At 39.4% G+C, this 21000-nt stretch overlaps 1 protein-coding gene across 3 annotated transcripts in view; it reads left to right on the forward strand.

Annotated features, from left to right (window-relative positions):
- LOC143764737 (sacsin-like) overlaps positions 1–12899 on the forward strand; it is a 140010-nt gene extending 127111 nt beyond the window's left edge. For all 3 annotated transcript variants that reach the window (XM_077250642.1, XM_077250641.1, XM_077250643.1), the window contains one exon: positions 1895–12899. In XM_077250642.1, the coding sequence (XP_077106757.1) occupies positions 1895–12678 (10784 nt within the window). In that variant the 3' untranslated portion in view covers positions 12679–12899. The remainder of the gene's footprint in view (positions 1–1894) is intronic.
- Positions 12900–21000: the final 8101 nt, after the last annotated feature.

The raw sequence follows: 21000 nt of genomic DNA on the forward strand, positions 1-21000 counted from the left end.
AATGGTTGGTAGGGGATCAAATACTTATTTCTCACTGCAAAATAATTTATATAATTTATACAATGTGATTTTCTGGATTTTAGTTTTGATATTCTATCTCTCAATGCTAAAATTAACCTACCCTTAAAATTATAGACGGTTCATGTCTTTGTCAGTGGGCAAACTCACAAAATCAGCAAGAGATCAAATACTTATTTCCCCCACTGTATAATACAAAGATTTATTTGTACTGAGTTATTTTGCTTTGTTTTTAATCACATCAATTGCTATTTATTACCTATATTGGATTAGATAGGCATTTACTATCACTTTTTTATCCACTTGGATCATGTATTCATTTTTATTATTGCTACTTAAATCCATTTTATGAGCATGTTCATGCCCCGCATCATCCTGCACTTTTTGCCACTTGTTTTTTTTTCACACCAGTGTAGATGAGACTGTTGAACTTTTGTATTGTTATGGCTGACTGTTCTCACTATATATTAAGAAGCTCCCTGTCAACAAGCTCATTTATCTTATAGGGTATTGATATGTCTCACGCAGGACTGTTTCTATTTTTATTTTTTTCCATAGAGGTGGAGCTGCATATTCATTACTGTAATGAGCGGTACCATGTGACCGCTCACTACAGGAGGAAGCTGCGGCGCCGGGAAACAGACTTGCAGCGACGGCGCCAGGAGCAGGTGAGTATGACGGGGGGCAGTGTGCGATATTCACCTGCTCCTCGTTCCACCGCCCGGCAGCGGTGGAACGCGGAGCAGGTGAATATAGCAAGTGCCGGGGGCCTGAGAGGTGAGTATGTGATTTTTTTTTATTTTTTTTTTAATCGCAGCAACAGCATCTGGGGCAAATATCTGTATGGGGCATCTTATGTGGCCATGTGCAGCATTATATGGGGGCAAATATCTGTATGGGGCATCTTATGGGGCCATGTGCACCATTATATGGGGCAAATATCTGTATGGGGCATCTTATGTGGCCATGTGCACAATTATATGGGGGCAAATATCTGTATGGGGCATCTTATGTGGCCATGTGCACCATTATATGGGGGAAAATATCTGTATGGGGCATCTTATGTGGCCATGTGCAGCATTATATGGGGCAATTATCTGTATGGAGCATCTTATGGGGCCATGTGAAGCATTATATGGGGCAATTATCTGTATGGAGCATCTTATGGGGCCATGTGCAGCATTATATGGGGCAGTTATCTGTATGGGGCCATGTGCAGCATTATATGGGGCAGTTATCTGTATGGGGCCATGTGCAGCATTATATGGGGCAAATATCTGTATGGGGCCATGTGCAGTATTTTATGGGGCAAATATCTGTATGGAGCATCTTATGGGGCCATAATCCACATTTGTGGAGCATTATATGGGGCAAATGTCTGTATGGAGCATCTTATGGGGCCATAATCAACATTTGTGCAGCATTATATGGGGCATATTTTAATATGGAGCATCTTATGGAGCCCATCATAAACTGTAAGGAGCATTATATGGGGCTCCTGATTCACTATGGATATTCAAAAATACTTAAACTACTGATGTCGCAATTAATTTTACTTTTATTGGCATATATTATTATTTTTGAAATTTACCAGTAGCTGCTGCATTTTCCACCCTAGGCTTATACTCGAGTCATTAATTTTTCCCAGTTTTGTGGCAAAATTAGGGGGGTCGGCCTATACTCGAGTATATACGGTATATTAAAAGTTACATTTTAACTACATACCACTTAGCACTATCTCACTTAGAATTGTAGCGGTGTTTAAAATATACTCAGTTGCTATCATAGTCAATACTAGCTAAAGTGTAAAAAAAAAAAATAAATAATCACTTATTTAACACATTTTAAATTGCTTTTTTTTTTTTTTTTTTTGCAGAGACATTTAAGAATCTGGTGTGCTTGACTAAAGATGTCATATGCAAGACGCTACATGAGGCCCTTCCCCAGAAATGGCATAATTGTACTGACAAAGTTCATTGGTGTCCAGGAAATTCTGATAACCCACCTGTACAATGGATTGTTGAAATCTGGACCTTCCTCCAGCAATATGATGACATTTTAGATTTCTTTGAGAACCAGCCAATTGTACCATTAACACTAATCAACGAAAGTTCAAATGACATTCTACTTGCAAGGTTGAAAAGGGGAACGATGCTTCTTAAAAAAAATGATGGCTACAGCATCACTGAAAGCATAACTGTACTATTGGAGAAAGCTGGTTGCACTGTGATACAAGACAAGAATACTTGGATGTGGCACAAAAACCTACATTTGTTCATATTTTCTCCAACACCAAATAATATTCTAAAAGCACTTTCCAACCTGAATCTTAATCAAATTTTGGAAGCCTTCAAGAATGGCTCAAATGAAAATATGAAGATGTTTTGCAACTTGTTTTCTCAAGCTTACAAATTCTCCTCACCTGAACTGAATATTTTACACAAGTTGCCCATCTTTTGTAGTGTCCAAACCATTAGATCTTCTCAAACAAGGCTGGCAGCTTCCAGGTGCTTGACTGCATTGGACTCCACCACTCTTCCATCTGTACCAGACTCCTTAGTGTTCCCAGATGTTATGATAAAATGTAGAGATGAATCTGATAGGAGACTATTACAACTGATGAACTTTAAACTTCTAAATGCAGTAGATGTTGCTGTGCTGATGGTTACAGCTATCCAAAAAGGCTCTTACATTAATAATCAAAATGAATTTCAATGTGTGATGTTCTGGATTTTGAGAAATGGATATGCATTATTCACTCAGAATGAAAAACTGAAATATATGTGCAGTTACCTTAACTTCATACCTTGCAATGGTCGTCTTCAACCACCATCTGTCCTTTATGATCCAAAAATCGAAACATTGAGAGTTTTGTTTGAGTCTGATAAATTTCCACCAGAAAACTACCACGAAGATTCAATACTGATGTCACTAAGAATGTTGGGCTTGCTAGATTCCATTCATAAGATCACACCGAAGGATGTGATGAAAATTGCTGAACAATTAAATCAAGATGAGGATGTGCCTTCTTCCTTTAAAAAAGCTGACGCTCTTATTGAGGTTTGCAACAACACTGTGGTTTTAACAAAGTTTACCTGTCAGAACTTAAAGGTACTCTGTAGCCTTTCTTGGGTCCCTGTTTGTAAGGATTCACAAACTACACTAATTGAGCCAAAAAATATGAGAAGTATGACGTACTGTAATATAGTTGACCTATCAATGCCTTTAACCAATCGCTTTGTTGCAAAAGCAAATGATCTTCTTGGCTTAAATGACCCTCCTCCCCCTGAAAAAGTTGTGGAAAATCTTCAAGCACTCAGTCTTAAGTACAAGTCAATGGACCAGTACTCCTTTTATAGGAAACTCCATGACATTTACAAGTATATACAAGATCATATTAAACATTTTCATAGTGATACACTCCATGAAGTTTTGATATGGACTGGAAATAATTTCTGTTTCCCACATGAGACTGTTTTACATTATCCTGACAGCTTAGATCTATCCTCCTGTGTCAATAAAGTGTCACCTGACTTTATACCTTACAAAAATCTTTTTACTAGATGTGGAGTTAATAGCACATTACCACCCAATGAAGTCATTGACATTCTGCATGCATTAAAAGATTGCATTGACAAGGACACTCCCAATTCTGGATCTCCCAAAGACTTGAAGCTTGTAATTTCCATCTTGGACTGGATGAAGGTTAACTCTGTAAACGGAACAGATGAGCTCCCTATACCAGTGCAGTCTGACAATAAGTGTTTTACTCTTAAACCTTTGTCTAAAACTTTGTACTGTGACATGGAGAAACAGTATTTAACCAATGCTTCTGGTAGTTGTATGGACTTTGATATTGTACATGAAGGCATTTCAATGGCCACAGCCAAGTACCTGAAAATTCACTTTCTAAGCACCAAGGTATTAAAGCCAGAGTTTTTTGAGCCCTGGGGACCATCTGAACCAGTGACTCTAAGAATAAAAAATATTCTTAGAGAATACAGTGAACATGTAGAACTTTTCAAAGAAATGATTCAGAATGCAGATGACGCAGATGCGACAGCCTGCCATTTTTTGGTCGATATGAGACAGAACTCTGAAGTAAGGAAGACATTAATAGACCCTGGAATGGATGATTGTCATGGGCCAGCTCTATGGTCTTTCAACAACAGTAAATTTACAGATGCCGATTTTACCAATATTATACGCATTGGAGCAGCTACTAAAGAAACCCAGGTGCAGAAAATTGGCAAATTTGGTTTAGGGTTTAACACTGTATACCATATCACAGATGTACCTTCTATAATGAGTGGATCAAACGTTCTCATATTTGACCCAAATGCAAACCATCTGCAAAAACACATTTCACAGAGAAATCCAGGCATGAAGTTGAATCTCCAAAATAATTCTGAATTGCTTCATATGTTTTCTGACCAATTTCAGCCATACTCTAATGTGTTTGGTTGTAAACTTGCACAGCCTTTTTACTTTAATGGAACACTTATTCGTTTACCATTTCGAACAGAAGAAGCAGCTAAAAAATCAGAAATCTGTCACCAAACATTTGGGAAAGAACAGATAAACTTGTTTATGCTGGATTTTGAAAATTCTTCAGAAACTCTTCTAATTTTCTTAAAAAATGTAAAAGAAGTAAGCTTAGGTTATTTGTCTAATGACATATGTCCTGGATTTCATACCACAAAAGTACATCTTGAAAAAGAGATACTTCAAAAACTGCAAGTTTCTCAAGGTTTGCCACTAGAACAGGAGCAGCTCAATGTATCTGAACAGTTATGTGAGCATATGGATAGCTGGGATTTTAAATGCACAAACATAGTATCAATTTGCACACAGAAAAGTAACACAACTGACACAAAATTCTACATTGTGCAGTCAGGTCTTGGAGTAAAAAAATCTGTCAAGAGTATAATGAAAAATGAAAACATATTTTGTCCGCCGATTGCTGGAGTTGCACTTCCTTTAAAGAAAAATGATAGTACTGGAAAATGGACCTCTGATTTAGAAGATTTTACAGGGATGGTGTTCTGTTTCCTTCCTCTTCCAGTTTCTACCGGGCTGCCTTTTCATATTAATGGATCCTTCTCGGTGATGTCAAATAGAAAAACCTTATGGGAGACAACTGCAAAAGGTGAATGGAATAAACATTTACTCTGTGATGCAGTGATAGTTGCTGTTATAACTGCATTACTGCAGCTACAAGCACTGAATGAAAATGGTGATATAGAGGACTACGACTATTACACATTTTGGCCTGACATCACAAAAGTGAACACTCGTTTCATGGAAATGGTCAAAAGCTTTTACCATGCAATAGCCTTTGGGCTAGAGAACACTTTACCTCATCTGTTTAACAATGGGCAAGAATGTTGTACAATAGAACATGCATGCTTTCTAGATCTAGAAATGTTCAAAGATGAAACCATTCAAAAACTTGCCAAAAAAGTATTTTCCATGCATCTGAAAAAGCCATACTTGGCAGTTGACCTCCCAGACTGGGTAAAAAACAGCTTCAGCATGAGTAACAGCTATAGCGAACTAGAAAAAAACTTTTACAACTGTGAAAGATTCTACAGGGCGATAGTATTTGAAAATTTGGACCACATAAAGAGAGAAGACCGAAATGCCTTAATCATTTATGCAATTGATCTTAAAAATAAACAGATTAACAGTTTATTGCTATTAAAACCTTGCATCCCATCTTCTTTGCACGACAACTTACAATTTATAACAAATCTGGTGCACCCAAAAGGAAAAGTGTCAGCACTGTATGACCCAGAGGAAGGACGTTTTCCTCAAGGTGCAGAATTCCTTGAAATGGAGAGGTTAGAATATCTGCATACTCTAGGTTTGCTGAAGGACAAACTACCTGTAAAAGAACTGATATTGAGAGCATGTAGAATTAAAAATACCTGGAAATATGATCGTGAGAAAGCATTAAAACAAATTGTTTGCACACTGGAACTATTAAATGATCTTCTTCAAGAGCATGGCACCATTGATAACCTAGCCTTTAGAGTCATTGTCTTCCTTCCTGCAGTGCCTCCACAAAGCAATGCTACTGATCTTAAAGATCTGACTTTAATGAAAGCAGAAGATCTTTTTCACTACAAATATAAGGCTCTTGTATCTATGATTCACCCAATTCTAAGCCAACAATATTTGATAAACCCTAAATTGACTAATAATGTGATGTCTTTCCTTGGCTTTGATCGTCAACCTTCTTTCCAGGTTGTTATGTCTCAACTGCAGAAAGCTTCTGAAGGAATGAATTTGCTGAATAACGATGATCCACTTCACATTGCAAAAGAGTGTTACAGTTATTTGAATAAACTTTTAAAAAAGGAACCGAACCTTGCTGGCCTTATAAAGGAACGAGCCTCTGCTTTCCCTTTTGTGTTCATTGATAATGACTTTGTACCAGTGAATGTGGTTGCACACCGAATTCCTTTTGATGCTTCCCCTTATTTGTACAAACTACCAAAACATTTTGAAAATTTTGAAAAACTGTGGGATAGTGTTGAAATTTCCAAAGAATTCTCTTTTCTTCAATACTTTTTAATTTTGGAACAAATGGCTATTAATCATCAAGGAACCCCACTTTCACAAAGTGAACTCACTTTGGTAGTAAATTTGATAAATCATTGCCTTGAGAAGATACCAGATAGTAATTTAAGTAATTCAATTGACACAAGACACGTTTTTGTGCCAGACCTGAAGTGTATATTACGCCATGTAGACAAAATTTTTTACAATGACACTCCATGGCTACCTTGCGACAAAGAACTTAATTTCTGTAATGAACGAATTCCTCGAGCAGTGGTGTCACAATTGGGAATCAAAACAAGAATCCATCATACACTTCAAAAATTAAAACTTTCAAATCTTTCCAAATGGGCTTCCCAATTTGGTGCAAAGGAAAAGATTACTACACGCATCAAAAATATTTTGAAGGAATATTCTTTAAAAAAAGACATACTTAAAGAGTTGCTGCAGAATGCAGATGATGCAGAAGCTACTGAAATTCATTTTGTGTTGGACTGCAGAAAGCATGAAACAAAAAGAGTGTTTGGACATGAATGGCACCCACTTCAAGGTCCTGCCCTTTGTGTTTACAACAACAACACATTTTCATCTAAAGATATTGATGGAATTCAACAGCTTGGCATTGGTGGCAAGGAAAATAATTTAGACAAAACAGGAAAGTTTGGACTTGGCTTTAATTCTGTGTACCACATAACAGATTGCCCTTCTTTTGTTAGTGCTGATACCATTATGTGTGTTTTTGATCCCAACCTTATGTTTTTGGAATCTTCTGAGGATACCAGCCCAGGTGGAATGTTTACTGTTAATAATGAGTTTAAAGGGACATTTCAGGACGTTTATGACACCTTTTTACCATCCATGTTCAGTCTACAAAAAGGAACAATTTTCCGTTTACCACTTAGAATGGCAAACACTGTGTCAAAGTCAGAAATAAGTGACCAAACTTCGTCAATCGAAGAGATCAGAAGTATGTGTGAAGAACTTGATAAAGATGCTGACATGATTCTTTTTTTAAATCATATTAGAAAAATAACTTTCTCTGAAATTTCAAGCACAGGAAATGTGGAAGAAAAATTTTATGTTGAAACTAAAATTGATGAGACTCATTCAAAGAAAATATCTTTGTTCCAGCAAAGACTATCCAACAGTAATAAGAGTGAGGGTCAAGTGTCCGGAAGCTTACCATTCAGGATATCTTCAGTGGTTGAAGTAAAATGCAGCAGCTCAAACACTACAACCCGCTGGCTTATAGTTAGACAACTGGGAATTGAAAGGGAGAGAGACACTTTGGAAGATAATTCACACAATTTACGACAAATCCTTGTACCGCATGGTTCAATAGCTGCTTGTCTTAATAAAGCAATAACAGGTAGGGCTTTCTGTACTTTGCCTCTTCCTCTAGAAACTGGTCTACCGGTACACATAAATGCAAATTTTATTGTGGATGCAGCACGTAGAAATATCTGCAAAGAAGATGGTGATAGCCCAAAGACCGCATGGAACATATTTCTGCTATCAAATATTACAGCACCACTTTACTGTTATCTTCTTCAGTGTCTACATGAATTATTTTCAAGAAAATCACTACATTTCCCATGTTTTGACTCATGCAAGCTATTCCTTGATAGCTATCTATCATTTTTCCCTACTAATACTGAAAATGTGCCACCGTTGTGGAAAAATGTAGTTAAACAAGTCTATTTGACTATCTTTGAGCTTAGATTGCAAATAATTCCTGTTTACAAAGAATCTAGTACAGAGACAAAATCTGCCAAGAAAAATGGTGTAGCTGTTGAGTGGTCAAACGTTGGAAAATCCTCCATCACTGAAGAACCATTCTTTGCAGTTCCAGAAAAAATCAAAGATATTGAACATGTACTTCTCAAGATAAACCTGCTGCTGGCTTATGGAAGTTTTGTGTGCAATGCTTTTAAAGAAGCTGGTGTTCATGTCACTGAATTAAACTCACAAAATCTGTGTTCTTTCTTAAGAAATATCCCTTTACTACCCAGTAGAGATTCTCTACCTGCCCCTGTCGGTAGTTCTATATTCAAAAATGAGGAAAACTGTATCTCTCTTTTAAAATTCTGCTTAAAATCCGATACCCAACAAAAAATTGATCTTCAAGGAGTTCCTCTGTTACTTACTGTGGATAACATGCTTCATTACTTTGACAAAGATAAACCAACATTTTTTTCATATTATTCTTCACTTTTTCCTGGTGCAAGCAGTGAATTCATAAAACACGAGGATAGTTCTTTGGAAAAATATGGCTTTGTGAAACGTTTAGATATAAAGAGTTCTGTTTCTTTAGTTAAGAACCACCTGGGTCCAAAGTATGAAATTTCTTCAAAAACAAATGTACCCAATCTTCCACTTTCAAAACACACAGCAGATTGGCTGAAATATTTATGGTTATTTTTTAGGAGTGAGTTATCATTGCAGAAAGCTGATCAGGAAAAGGAACTCTTTGCTGAGATTTGTGCTATTTTTGAGCAATGGGCAATTGTACCAGTCAAACTTAAAATGTCACCTGGTAAACTGTGTAACCAAAGTGTTCTATCTCCTGCTGATCTCAAAAATATTTGCTTTCCAAGTGACAGTTATATGTATAAGTGCCTTTTGAAACTAGGATTTCCTGAATTAGACTGTTCTGTAATTAATGATCATATTGTTCCACATTTTAAGCCCTACACATTGAACACAGAAAATCTTGAACTGGTGCTAGAACAACTAAGTTCTAGAAACGACCTTCACTGGCAGCTTATAGAGGCAATAGAAATTGATAGGTTTCTTTCTTGCATCTTAAATAAACTGCCATCAGAAAAAAACGAGGGCATATTACAGAAGCTCAAGTCTTTACCCTTGTTTGAAACGATTCAAGGTAAGAGGCAGAATTTGCTTGGCTGCAAAAAGATTCATCTGCTTAACACAACATTTGACTTGGAACCTTTTCAGCTTTCTGATCTCCATCCTTCAACAATTTACCTTAAATATACTTGTCTTAACTTGCAGGTTAGCGAGTATATGAAAATCCCAATCATTATTGACTTGGAATTACTTGCTGATTATCTCCTCTTGGATCTTACTATCCTCAATGAAAATCAATTAGTGGATATATTACGAATGGTACTACAACTGCAAGATTGCAATGGTTTCCACAAGAAGGATCAGATTATCACATCACTCAAACCTGCGCAGCTGATCAGAGATAAACGTGGCGTACTTCAAAAGGTGTCCTATTTCTATGATCAGAAAGTAGAACTGTTCAGGATCTTAGAGCTTCAGGAGTATTTCATCCCTGATAATTTCTGGAAGATGTTTGAAAAGCATAGCATTCCCAATTTACATATTCTTCTTCAAAGTATTGGATTGAAATGTTCACTAACAGAAACAGACTTTATTAAATTTGCAACTCAGGTTGAGAAAAACGCAACAGTTAATTCTTCTTTGAAGTCACTTCATATCAAGGCTGATGCTTTGTATAAGTATTTAATTTCCATGACTTTAGATGAAATGAGCTGCACATTTGCTAGTGAAGTGGGAAAAATTGCTTTTGTTATTCCATTAAAAGTAAGCTCTAAACTAAAAGCATTGCACCCTTCATTTACAGAGACTGTTGCTACAGTTGCACTGAACGGTTCATTACTGAATTGCACTGGTTATGATTCATTGGTTTGGACGTCCTTGCCGTTACTTAACAGCTCTAAATGCAACAAGAAGATCACTGAATTTCTTAATCAATGTGGAGTGCTGCTTGAGCCACCTATTGGAAAACTAATTGACAACATAAAACATGTATGCAAAGCTTCATGTGGTAGCAAGGACTTACAGGAAACCAGAAGTGAGGTTTTAAAACAAGCCTATACCTTCCTTCAAAGCAAAGGCGATACATTTGACATTACTCGTTTAATCGATATTCCATTTATTTTAGTAAATGGTGGAAAAAATATTGCACTACCACGACAAGTAGTTTTCAGTCTCAACAAGGAAAACCATTTTTCACCATACTTGTACAAGTTGCCTCCATACAGTGCATGTTATAGCGAACTCTTCCAAAAAGTAGGAGTTGAAGCTGAGCCGACTGTCCTCCATTTTGCCAATATACTTTCAACAATCTATACAGAGACATTAGAGAAGACATCTTTGCATGCTAATCTAAAAAAGACTGTTAAAGAATCTACAATACAGCTTTTCAAATTATTCAAAGAAAAGAAAGATACTCCACAGATTACTTCTCTGCATCTTTTAGCAGTGGATGGTAAACTATATGAGTCAAGTACTTTGGTCTTTAATAATTGCCGAGGTCCTATTGTACAAGACAGATTGCAATATTCATTTAAATTTGTTTGCATGCCAGGCGAAGTTGAGTCATTTGACATGTGCCAACATGAAAAACTCCTGAAATGTTTGCCAAAAAAGATTTGTCCTATGATGCTTTCAGACATTACAAACGAGTCTCTTAATTTTGATTCAGAAAACCTGTGTTCATATGGTGATGAATGCCCATTAAAATTAAAGTTTGAAAAACTGTTTTTCTCTTCAGTATTTCAAGATGCTTTGGTTTGCCTTCTTCAAAACCAGAACGAAGGAAAACTTGTGCAATTGGAAGCTGCAAAGAACTGGAACCTTATCTTTGGGACAATAGAAATAATATGTTGCTCTGAGTTACAAACTGTATTAATGTATGAAGACACACCTTTGGCTGGTACTCAAATGAAAAAAACAGTGTTTGTAGCAAAAAACAAGGAAAATGGTTGTCAAATATATTTCCAACATAGTGACTCACTGCGGACCACAAATCTGATTAAAGTTATGCAAGTTCTTGCACAAGAAATAAACAATTTGATAGAGAATGTACTAACGCCGAAATCATTAGATGTTGTTGTACAAATGCTTTCCTGTGATAATCCCAATGAAATAACTGATGTGCTCAAGGAAAATGATTTGTGGGTTAAGATTAGTACTCAAAATACTTTTTCTTTACCAAGCCCAGGTGACAAAATTTCTACTGAATGGTATGATTGTTTGGATATGAGCATCATGAATACATTCAAGGTTGGTGACTATGTGGGTTACATGATTCCTACTGAAGAGGAATCTTACTTATATGCTGTGATTGTTGAGGAACTTGGTAAGAAGATTTTTGGAAGCTGTGAAGTTGAAATGTATCTCGTAGACATCGGTCAAAATGATAACATTGAGGCTAGTGTTCTTGATTTATATCAGTTCAAAAGATCTGAAGGACAAAGCGGGAAAGCTCTTCTGTTACTTGGAAATCCTCAACCTCAAATGCAGTCAAAGATTCAGAATTACTCAAGTGAACACATGAAAAAAGAGATTGATCTTTATTTGAGCCAAATATGGGGATTGCCTGAAAGTGAACGAAGGCGCGCCATAAGACGACTTTACCTGAAATACCATCCAGACAAAAACATGGCCCAAGAGAAACTTTACACAGAATTGTGCAAATATCTTCAGAATAGAATTAAAGAAATGGGATCCGGAAAAAGACATACTGGCTCGTCGTCATCAACTAATTATTCGAGAAATGCTGGTGGTTTTTCTAACTTTTGGGCACAATGGGACAGTCAAGCATCCAACCACAAGCACCATCGTGAACATTTCTCCAGAACAACCAGATGTAACTATGATTTTTGGGGATACCACAGTACACCCACCCACCCAAAACCTAAAGAAGCGGATAGGTGGTTGAGGCAGGCAGTATGTGATCTTAAAGCTGCAGAACATGATGTTGGTCATGGCCATACAGAGTGGGTGTTCTTCAAAGTGCACCAGGCTGTAAAGAAAGCTTTATTTGCCGCACAATACATTAAGGTAGGAAAAATAAACAAAGATGACACTATTGTTTGTTTAGCCAAAAAGGTATCTTCTTACTGTAGCAGCCTTCAAAGCATTCACGATGAAGTGAGTCAACTGAAAGCATTTGGAGTGGACAAAGAAAGAACTCAGTATCCGGACTGCTACACTCCACCTGGCATTCCCAATACTTGTTTAGACCCAGCGGAAGAAGAAACTGTGGTTGCTGTAGCTAAAGAAGTCGTAAAGAAGATAGAGAGTTATGTTCTCATATGAGAATTGCATATGGAATACATTTATTTTTCAAACAATTCAAAATGTTTTTACTTTTCTATATGGTATCTTGTTAATTTTGTATTTTCTGTAATACTTTGAAAATATACTGCCAAGTTGCAAATTGATTATTCTATTAAAAATCTCTGCATATTTCTGTACAAATTTTATGCATGAGTATATATTGTTACAAACCTATTCTAGTAAACATTTTTTTATATGCATACTGCTGTGGGCTTGTGTGTTGCTTGCAAATTGAAAAAAGCTATAGGAAAAAAATGAACACATGAAATTTGATTTGTTGTTTTCACGTGTAGTACCACTTTGTTCTAAAGCCGCTTTACTAACCAACCTTTTCCTTATAAACAAAATAGAATATACTATTCATAGATTTATGCAGTGTAATATTTGTGCAAAAACTCCTGTGGTGATAAAGGCTAAAACGGTAAAGTGCTTTTGCCCCCACACCAGCCCCAGCATAAACAATTATTAACTCTGGCATTGTACAGTCATAATGATGGGGCATTGAGCAAGATGTGCCTAACTCATTGAAGGGACTGTACCATAAAAATATATATTTCAGTAATTGAAAAAGTAAGTATTAATGTTATATTTGTTTAATATTTAAACTTTTTTATAAATGGTATAAAATATAAAAGTTTTCCACTTTTAAACACTAGGGGGAGCAGCTGCTGAAATTTGCCATGAAAACCTAATGTACAACTAGCTCACATTATGACTGCAGTAAATGTGGGCGGGGCCTGCTCACGTGTGATGTCTCTTCTCCCCTTCTGGGTGTTTGCATAAGGATAAGAAAGGAAGACATTTAGGATCAAAGAGCAGCACCATTTTGTTGATGACTGCAATGTGATAATTAGATATGGACAATGTTATGGAGGATGGCTGTCAGGGCTGATTCCAGCCAAACTTGGGTGAAAACTGAAATAGTGCCCCTTCCCCACAACGGAATATACACATGCAGTGAATAATCACAATTCCCAATTAATAATTCACAATTGGTGTTAATGGATCGTAAAAATGACCTAATAGCCGAAATATCCCAGGTCAGTATTATGACTGATTCAAAATTTTTGTAAAAAAAAAAAAATGGTTTGACTTTTTTTTTTTAAATTTGAGACCCATACTGGCCTTTTTTTATGCATGGGCATTGTTTTCCCATGAAGATCTAACATTTTTATTTGGGGTACATACTACAATATTTTGAAAGCTTTATATTGAATGAGGTGACCAAAAAAAATTCTGGCATTTTGATTATTTTTCTGTTTGGCATTTAATGTACGGGAGGATTACATTTATATTTTGGTAGACTGGAATTTTATGGTTGCGGCAAAAACAATTTTTTTTTTTTTTTTATAAACCTACTTGTTGGTTGTATCTGCTCCTTGAAAAGATGTGTACTTGGGAAAGCTGTTCATCTCTCCCATGAATACATCTTTCTCAAGAACAGATCGGCTGTTAGTTGTACCTATACGTGGGAAAGCTTTCACTGGAACAAATGGGTTCTTCATCCGCTGTTTGTTCTTTTGAAAGCTGATCCCAAGAACAGATACTAGAATTTTCAACTGCTTTAATAGGAGCTAGTAAAAAGATGGAAAAAACAGGGTATTTGGTTGATATGTTTTTTGCAAAAAATGTATATTAAGCCGCTCTACCAATCGCCAAGGTATACCCATATCAGAGCAGTCCTAACTAATGTATGTAATCCCTATCTGATGTATTTAAAACCTGGTCATATGTACAATACCTGTATGAGCAGGATTCAGAAAAGGAATGTCCATGTGGACACGCTGGACAGAATGGCTCCTGTGCGCACAGCTCAAAAAAAGAGGGGTGGAGGCCTCCCCAGTCTTGTAGAAACAAGAAAACAATTATGTAAAACCAGAACACATGAGCTGCGCGCTCAGTGAACAAGCCAGTAGAGACATGTTCACACCACCAAGAGACTTGAAAACACAAAAAAGCACAGTAAAACCAAAAACACTGTTGCAAAAAAATCACAGTGGACAGCAAGTGCTAGTAAAAAGATGGAAAAAACAGGGTATTTGGTTGATTCTTTTTTTTGCAAAAAACGTATCAACCATATTTGCTGTGTGGAAGACTAGTGCGCAGACACTAGCGTAGTATTTTTTTTACTACTTTTTTACTTGTCACGGGTGACTGCCATTTTTATTTGCTGTTGTGCAAACACCAGCAAATAAAAATGGCAGTCCCCAGTGACAGAGTAAAAAAGTAGTAAAAAAAAACAAACCGCTAGTTAATTTTATACAGCTTGAAGGACTTAGAGAAAGTGATAGTTTTTCAGCACAAGTGTCTAGGTAAAATCAAATAACTTTTATTGAAAAAAGTTAAAACATGGTTGAAAAAGAAAATGCCTCATGGCCTGACGCATTTCTGGCATACTGGGATGCCCTTGGTCATAGGATCAAATTTTATGACTAAATATGTCACACTATGCCAGAAATGCGTCAGCCATGAGGCGTTTTCTTTTTTAACCATGTTTTAACTTTTTTCAATAAAAGCCGTTTGACTTTACCTGGACACTTGTGCTGAAAAACTACCTCTTTCTCCAAGTCCTTTAAGCTGCAATCAACAGCAGGAACGGCACCTGCCAGAGGCTGTTTTCACTGCAATGTATCCTCACATATTTGCAGAGTTGCCTGCTCCCGACAACCCCCCTCTCGCCTACCTGTCATGTTTCCATGTAATATTATACACTTCTAAATAAAGTTTAATATGGGTCAAAATTTATACTACCCAGATGGCATAACTTTTCATACATTAGACAGGCGGGCGTAGCCACCCTTGTCCCGCCCATGCCCTGCCCAATATGGCAAAGTAACTTCAATGTTTGACTATATGACTTCACTTGTATATTTGGTGTGAACATTATTTGCCTTCCAAACAGCATCAATTCTTTTAGGTATACTTGTACACAAAGTCAGGGAATCTTAGGATTACAGTCAGGTGGTTTAGTAACCAGTTATACTAAGTAGGTGATCATGATCATCATTTTCATATATAGTTGGAAACACAAACAATAAGGGTTTGCTCACACTTGCAAGTAAATTGGACAAATGCAATCCGTTAAATCAGATTGCATTCGGACCAATGGTATTCTATGAGGGTGTGCTTATCTGCAGTTGCATGCAAAATATGGATCGCACACACCCATACAGGTCTATGGGTACATGTGAAACTAGCACTGCCCTTGGATGTCACTTGAGTGCAGTGCAATTCTCACGAACACCGACAAGGTAGATGGAGAAATTACTTTCTCCATCTCCTCCACACCTGTGCTCGGATGCAAGAGATACGGAGCACTGACACTCGGCTCCCGCTCACATCGCATATCGCATCCGATGCTCTCATATCAAGATGCCATACACTAATGTGACTCTGGCCTAACTGAAACAAATACTGTGGATACACCAACAGTTTGATTTGGTGGTGGACTAATGGTACGGCCATTTATCCAAAGAATTTCAGGAACTGGTTTTCAGCAGGGCAACACCAGGTTGCTCATGGTACAAGCAGCCTGGATGGTCTACACTTTCTACCTTGGCCTGCAGCATCTTCAGACTTGTCTCCCAGCCAGCACATCTGGGTCGTCATTGGTTGCCAATTGGATAGGGAGCTGCCAGCAGCAGATCTTGATGATTTGCCAAAGTGGAATCACCATGGCAAAACGTTCTTCAGACAACCATTAAAAACCTCAGTGATGGCAGCCTAGGTGTGAGTGGGAATCTCTGTTGCATATACTTGATACTAAATAAATTGAGGTTTTAAAAATTTTGTTTCCATTTTTTTCATCATTTACATATAATTAACATGTCTATCGATCCTGAGATTTTCATCATTCCATGACTTTTTCTCTGTAATGTTGTGATTTCATCGTTGAGTGTATGCATATAAATACAGTTGTGCTTAAGTTTGTGACCACTTCAGCATTTTCTGTATTTCTGCATAAATTTAATGTAGCCTCCCTGGCCACAAGCACTTGTATGTGTCTGTGGTTAAATGGACCTTCCCAGTAACAGCGTTGGTTGGGGTAGGACTGATGTTATGGGACACGTGCTGGTGTAAGGTGGAGACAGCACATCCTGAGAAATAGTGGCGTCTGGGAACAGAGTACCAAGGGATGGCCGCCACCATGAGGATGTGGAAGACATCTGTCTCCACAAGCCTAAAATGGCAACATTTCAAGGACAACCAGTCTGGAAATGTAGCCATTTAGTATTCTGGTCTGACGGTAGCTGGCTGCGTATTTACGCTTGCATTCTAAGGACTGGGATAGGAACAACTGGGATACACCCCCGAGTACTGCAGGAATTAAGTACAGTCATTGATAGACAATTATTTTCTATTCGCCACAACAGCACCCACGAGAGAGAGGGGATCCGCCCCTAGGAACAGGAAACCTACAGAGAGTAAAAAGGGGCGGCCCCCCCTCGCTCCTCAGTTGGTTTCCTGTTCCTAGAAGGGAACCCACAGAGAAGACTATGGTGTAGCTAAGAAGAGGAAAACCTGCCTGGACTGCCGCCTGTACGACTCTGCTGAACGACAGGGGCTCCAGAGCAGGTAGACAGTGTCGGGGGTTCCTGCTGGCTCCCCCCTCATCTGCTGTGGCTACTGGAAAGCCTGAAGGTTATCAACGGTCTCCCTGCTGGGACACCGTTGTATGAGCCGACTGATAGAGTGGATGTACCTTGACCGGCCCGGACCTGGAGCAGGTAATGGTGCCCTCCTGGGTTATGTGGAGCTGAAGGCTGTATGGTGTCTCCCCTGTTTAGTTTTCCCCTCCTGATCCCTCTGAGGTAGAGGCGACAGGGTTGCGGGTGCAGTATTCACTGCAGTGTCTCCCGGTGTGCAGCAGAGACGCGCGCGCATGCGCAGTAGCGTCGGCGTCCCAGAAGCAGATGTTTGAACTTCCGGGGTCGCGGGGTTGGAGTACCATTTCCGGGGGAACCTCCATATTGGATTCCTCCATGCGGTTCCCTTCTCCCTGGCGTTATACTAAAGCAGGTAAAAAAAAAAAAGGGAGAAGGCTGGGGGTGGTGTATTAAGGGCATGCACTATAAATTGCACTTCGGCAGTGCAGAGGGTGCGCTATCATGTCGGCCCAAGAGGAAGTGAGCGCCCTATGGAGGAGCCACTAGTACCCAGTGGTGATGCTAGAAAAAAGGGTAGTGGATGCTCTAAAATGAGTGACTCCACTGACAAATCGGGAAGGAGATCGTCCCGTTCCACACCCCAAGCCAAACGAACATCCCAGCAGCCGGTATACAAATATACTTCTGGGTAAGTGTATATATGGCTTCGCTGAGGCTTATATTGGTTTCCTCTGCTTATGTTCTTCTGTAGGCAAAGAGGACGGAGAAGACCAAGCACAAACAGTGTGCTATATGTACCAAGCCCCTACCTGACTCGTATTCTAAAAAACTGTCAGGCTTGTATAGATAACACCTTGCGGCAGGAAGGGTCCGTTAAAATGAATGAGATACGGCTAATGATTCGGGAAGAGCTTCAGTCATTGGGAGGTGGTCCCTCCGTAAATATTGAAAAGAAAAATAGGAGAGTATCCTCACCTAAAGCTGACACATCAGCAGAGAGTGGGGAAGTTGACTCAGATGGCTCTCAGTTGTCTGATTCATCAGATGAAGAGGACTATGTCTGTTTTCCAACCGATGGTGTAAACAACTTGGTTAAATCAGTAAGGAGTACGATGGGGTTGTCTGAGTCAAAAGAGCCCCAAACGCCACAGGAGGTTATGTTAGCGGGTTTCTCTCAGGGAAAAGGCCACGTATTTCCGGTAAACCAGGCCATAAAAGACCTCGTTAAAAAAGAATGGAGTAAGGGACAGAAGGGGTTTGTGCCAATATCCTGTAAGAGATGCTACCCCTTCGATGACGAGGATTTGAATTCCTGGGCTAAAATGCCAAAAGTTGATGCGGCTGTTGCGTCTACATCTCGCTGTTCTTCTTTACCTGTGGAGGATGCAGGTTCTTTATCCGATCCCATGGATAGAAAATCAGACGCACTTCTTAAAAAATCGTGGGAAGCCTGTGTCACTGCATTCAAGCCGGCAATCTCAGCCACGTGTACTAGCAGGTCTATGCTAGTTTGGCTAGAGCAGCTAGATCAAAATATCAAGAGTGGCGTGTCCAGGGAGAAATTACGTGCGTCTATTCCCTTGATTAAAGGTGCTGCGGCTTTTATATCTGATGCCTCAGTAGTAGTGTTGAGCATTCCGATACCGCAAGTATCGGGTATCGGCCGATACTTGCGGTATCGGAATTCCGATACCACAAAAGTATCGGATCTCGGTATCGGAATTCCGATACCACAAAAGTATCGGATCTCGGTATCGGGAATCGGAAGTTTCCAGTGTATGGTTCCCAGGGTCTGAAGGAGAGGAAACTCTCCTTCAGGCCCTGGGATCCATATGAATGTGTAAAATAAAGAATTAAAATAAAAAATATTGATATACTCACCTGTCCGGAGGCCCCTGGACATCACCGCTGGTAACCGGCAGCCTTCTTTGTTTAAAATGAGCGCGTTCAGCACCTTCCATGACGTCACGGCTTCTGATTGGTCGCGTGCCGCTCATGTGATCACCACGCAACCAATCACAAGCCGCGACATCATCCCTCAGGTCCTAAATTCCCTTCTAGGAATTTAGGACCTGAGGGATGACGTCACGGCTTGTGATTGGTCGCGTGACCGGTCACATGGGCGGCCGCGACCAATCACAAGCCGTGACGTCATCTAAGGCCCTGAACGCGCTCATTCTTAAGAAGGAAGGCTGCCGGAAAGAAGCAGGGCGTGTCCGAGGGTGAGTATATACCTAATAGGAATATACTCACCCTCGGCTTCTTTCCGGCAGCCTTCCTTCCTAAGAATGAGCGCGTTCAGGGCCTTAGATGACGTCACGGCTTGTGATTGGTCGCGTGGCGGTCACATGGGTGGCCGCGACCAATCAGAAGCCGTGACGTCATGGAAGGCCCTGAACGTGCTCATTTTAAGCAAAGAAGGCTTCCGGTTACCAGCGGTAAGATCCAGGCTGCGTCGGAGAGGTGAGTATATCAATATTTTTAATTTTAATTCTTTATTTTACACATTAATATGGATCCCAGGGCCTGAAGGAGAGTTTCCTCTCCTTCAGACCCTGGGAACCATCAGGGATACCTTCCGATACTTGAGTCCCATTGACTTGTATTGGTATCGGGTATCGGTATCGGATCAGATCCGATACTTTGCCGGTATCGGCCGATACTTTCCGATACCGATACTTTCAAGTATCGGACGGTATCGCTCAACACTACTCAGTAGATTCTCTCCGTCTGGCGGACAGGACAGCTAACCTCTCCAATACTGCTCGGCAAGCGTTATGGCTAAAGAACTGAAAGGGGGATGCCCAGTCTAGATCCAAATTGTGTGCCATACCCTGTCAGGGTGAGTACCTCTTTGGAGCCGTTCTGGATGATATACTCACTAAGGCAGGTGAAAGGAAGAAAGGGTTTCCTAATCCCTTTGTTCCTTCTTACAGAAGGGCATTCAGGAAGCCATCATTTGGCAGGAAGGGAGGCTTTAAGGACCAATGGAGAAACAAGGAGTTCAGGCAGAAGGGCAATTTATTCAACAAGCGTCCCTTCAGGCCAGCAGAAAAATTCCGGGAACCCTATTCCACCGGTGGGCGGTAGACTTCTGGGTTTTATTAATCAGTGGAAGAAGATAACTGTTAATCCATGGGCCATAAATTTGATATCTTCAGGCCTCACCCTAGACTTTATCCGAAAACCTTCGGATTCCTTCCTGCTCACCTCCCTAAAATCCAGACTACAACAAGAGGCACTGGAAATTGAAATTAAGTCCCTTTTGGCCAAACGGGTCTTAATAGAGGTTCCGTCGTCTCAAATAGGGAAGGGGTTCTACTCCCCCTTGTTTCTCATTACTTAACCTGACGGATCCTTTAGAACTATATTTAATTTAAGAAAGCTGAACACCTTCATAAAACCCAGAGCATTTAAAATGGAATCCATTCGGTCAGCCATTAAAAATTTGTTCCCGAACTGTTACATGGTAGTACTGGATCTTAAGGATGCTTATTACCATTTTCCTATACACCAGTCACACCAGCAGTTTCTTCGGGTAGCAGTTTTTATAGATGGTCAGGTTCGTCATCTACAATATAGGGCAATGCCCTTTGGCCTATCTATGGCTCCAAGGGTTTTTACTAAGTTGCTGTTGGAAGTAATGTCCTTTCTGCGATTAAAAGACACACTGATCATTCCATATTTGGATGAT

This window comes from Ranitomeya variabilis, chromosome 4, assembly GCF_051348905.1.
Source record: "Ranitomeya variabilis isolate aRanVar5 chromosome 4, aRanVar5.hap1, whole genome shotgun sequence".
In the NCBI taxonomy this organism is placed as follows: Eukaryota; Metazoa; Chordata; class Amphibia; order Anura; family Dendrobatidae; genus Ranitomeya; species Ranitomeya variabilis.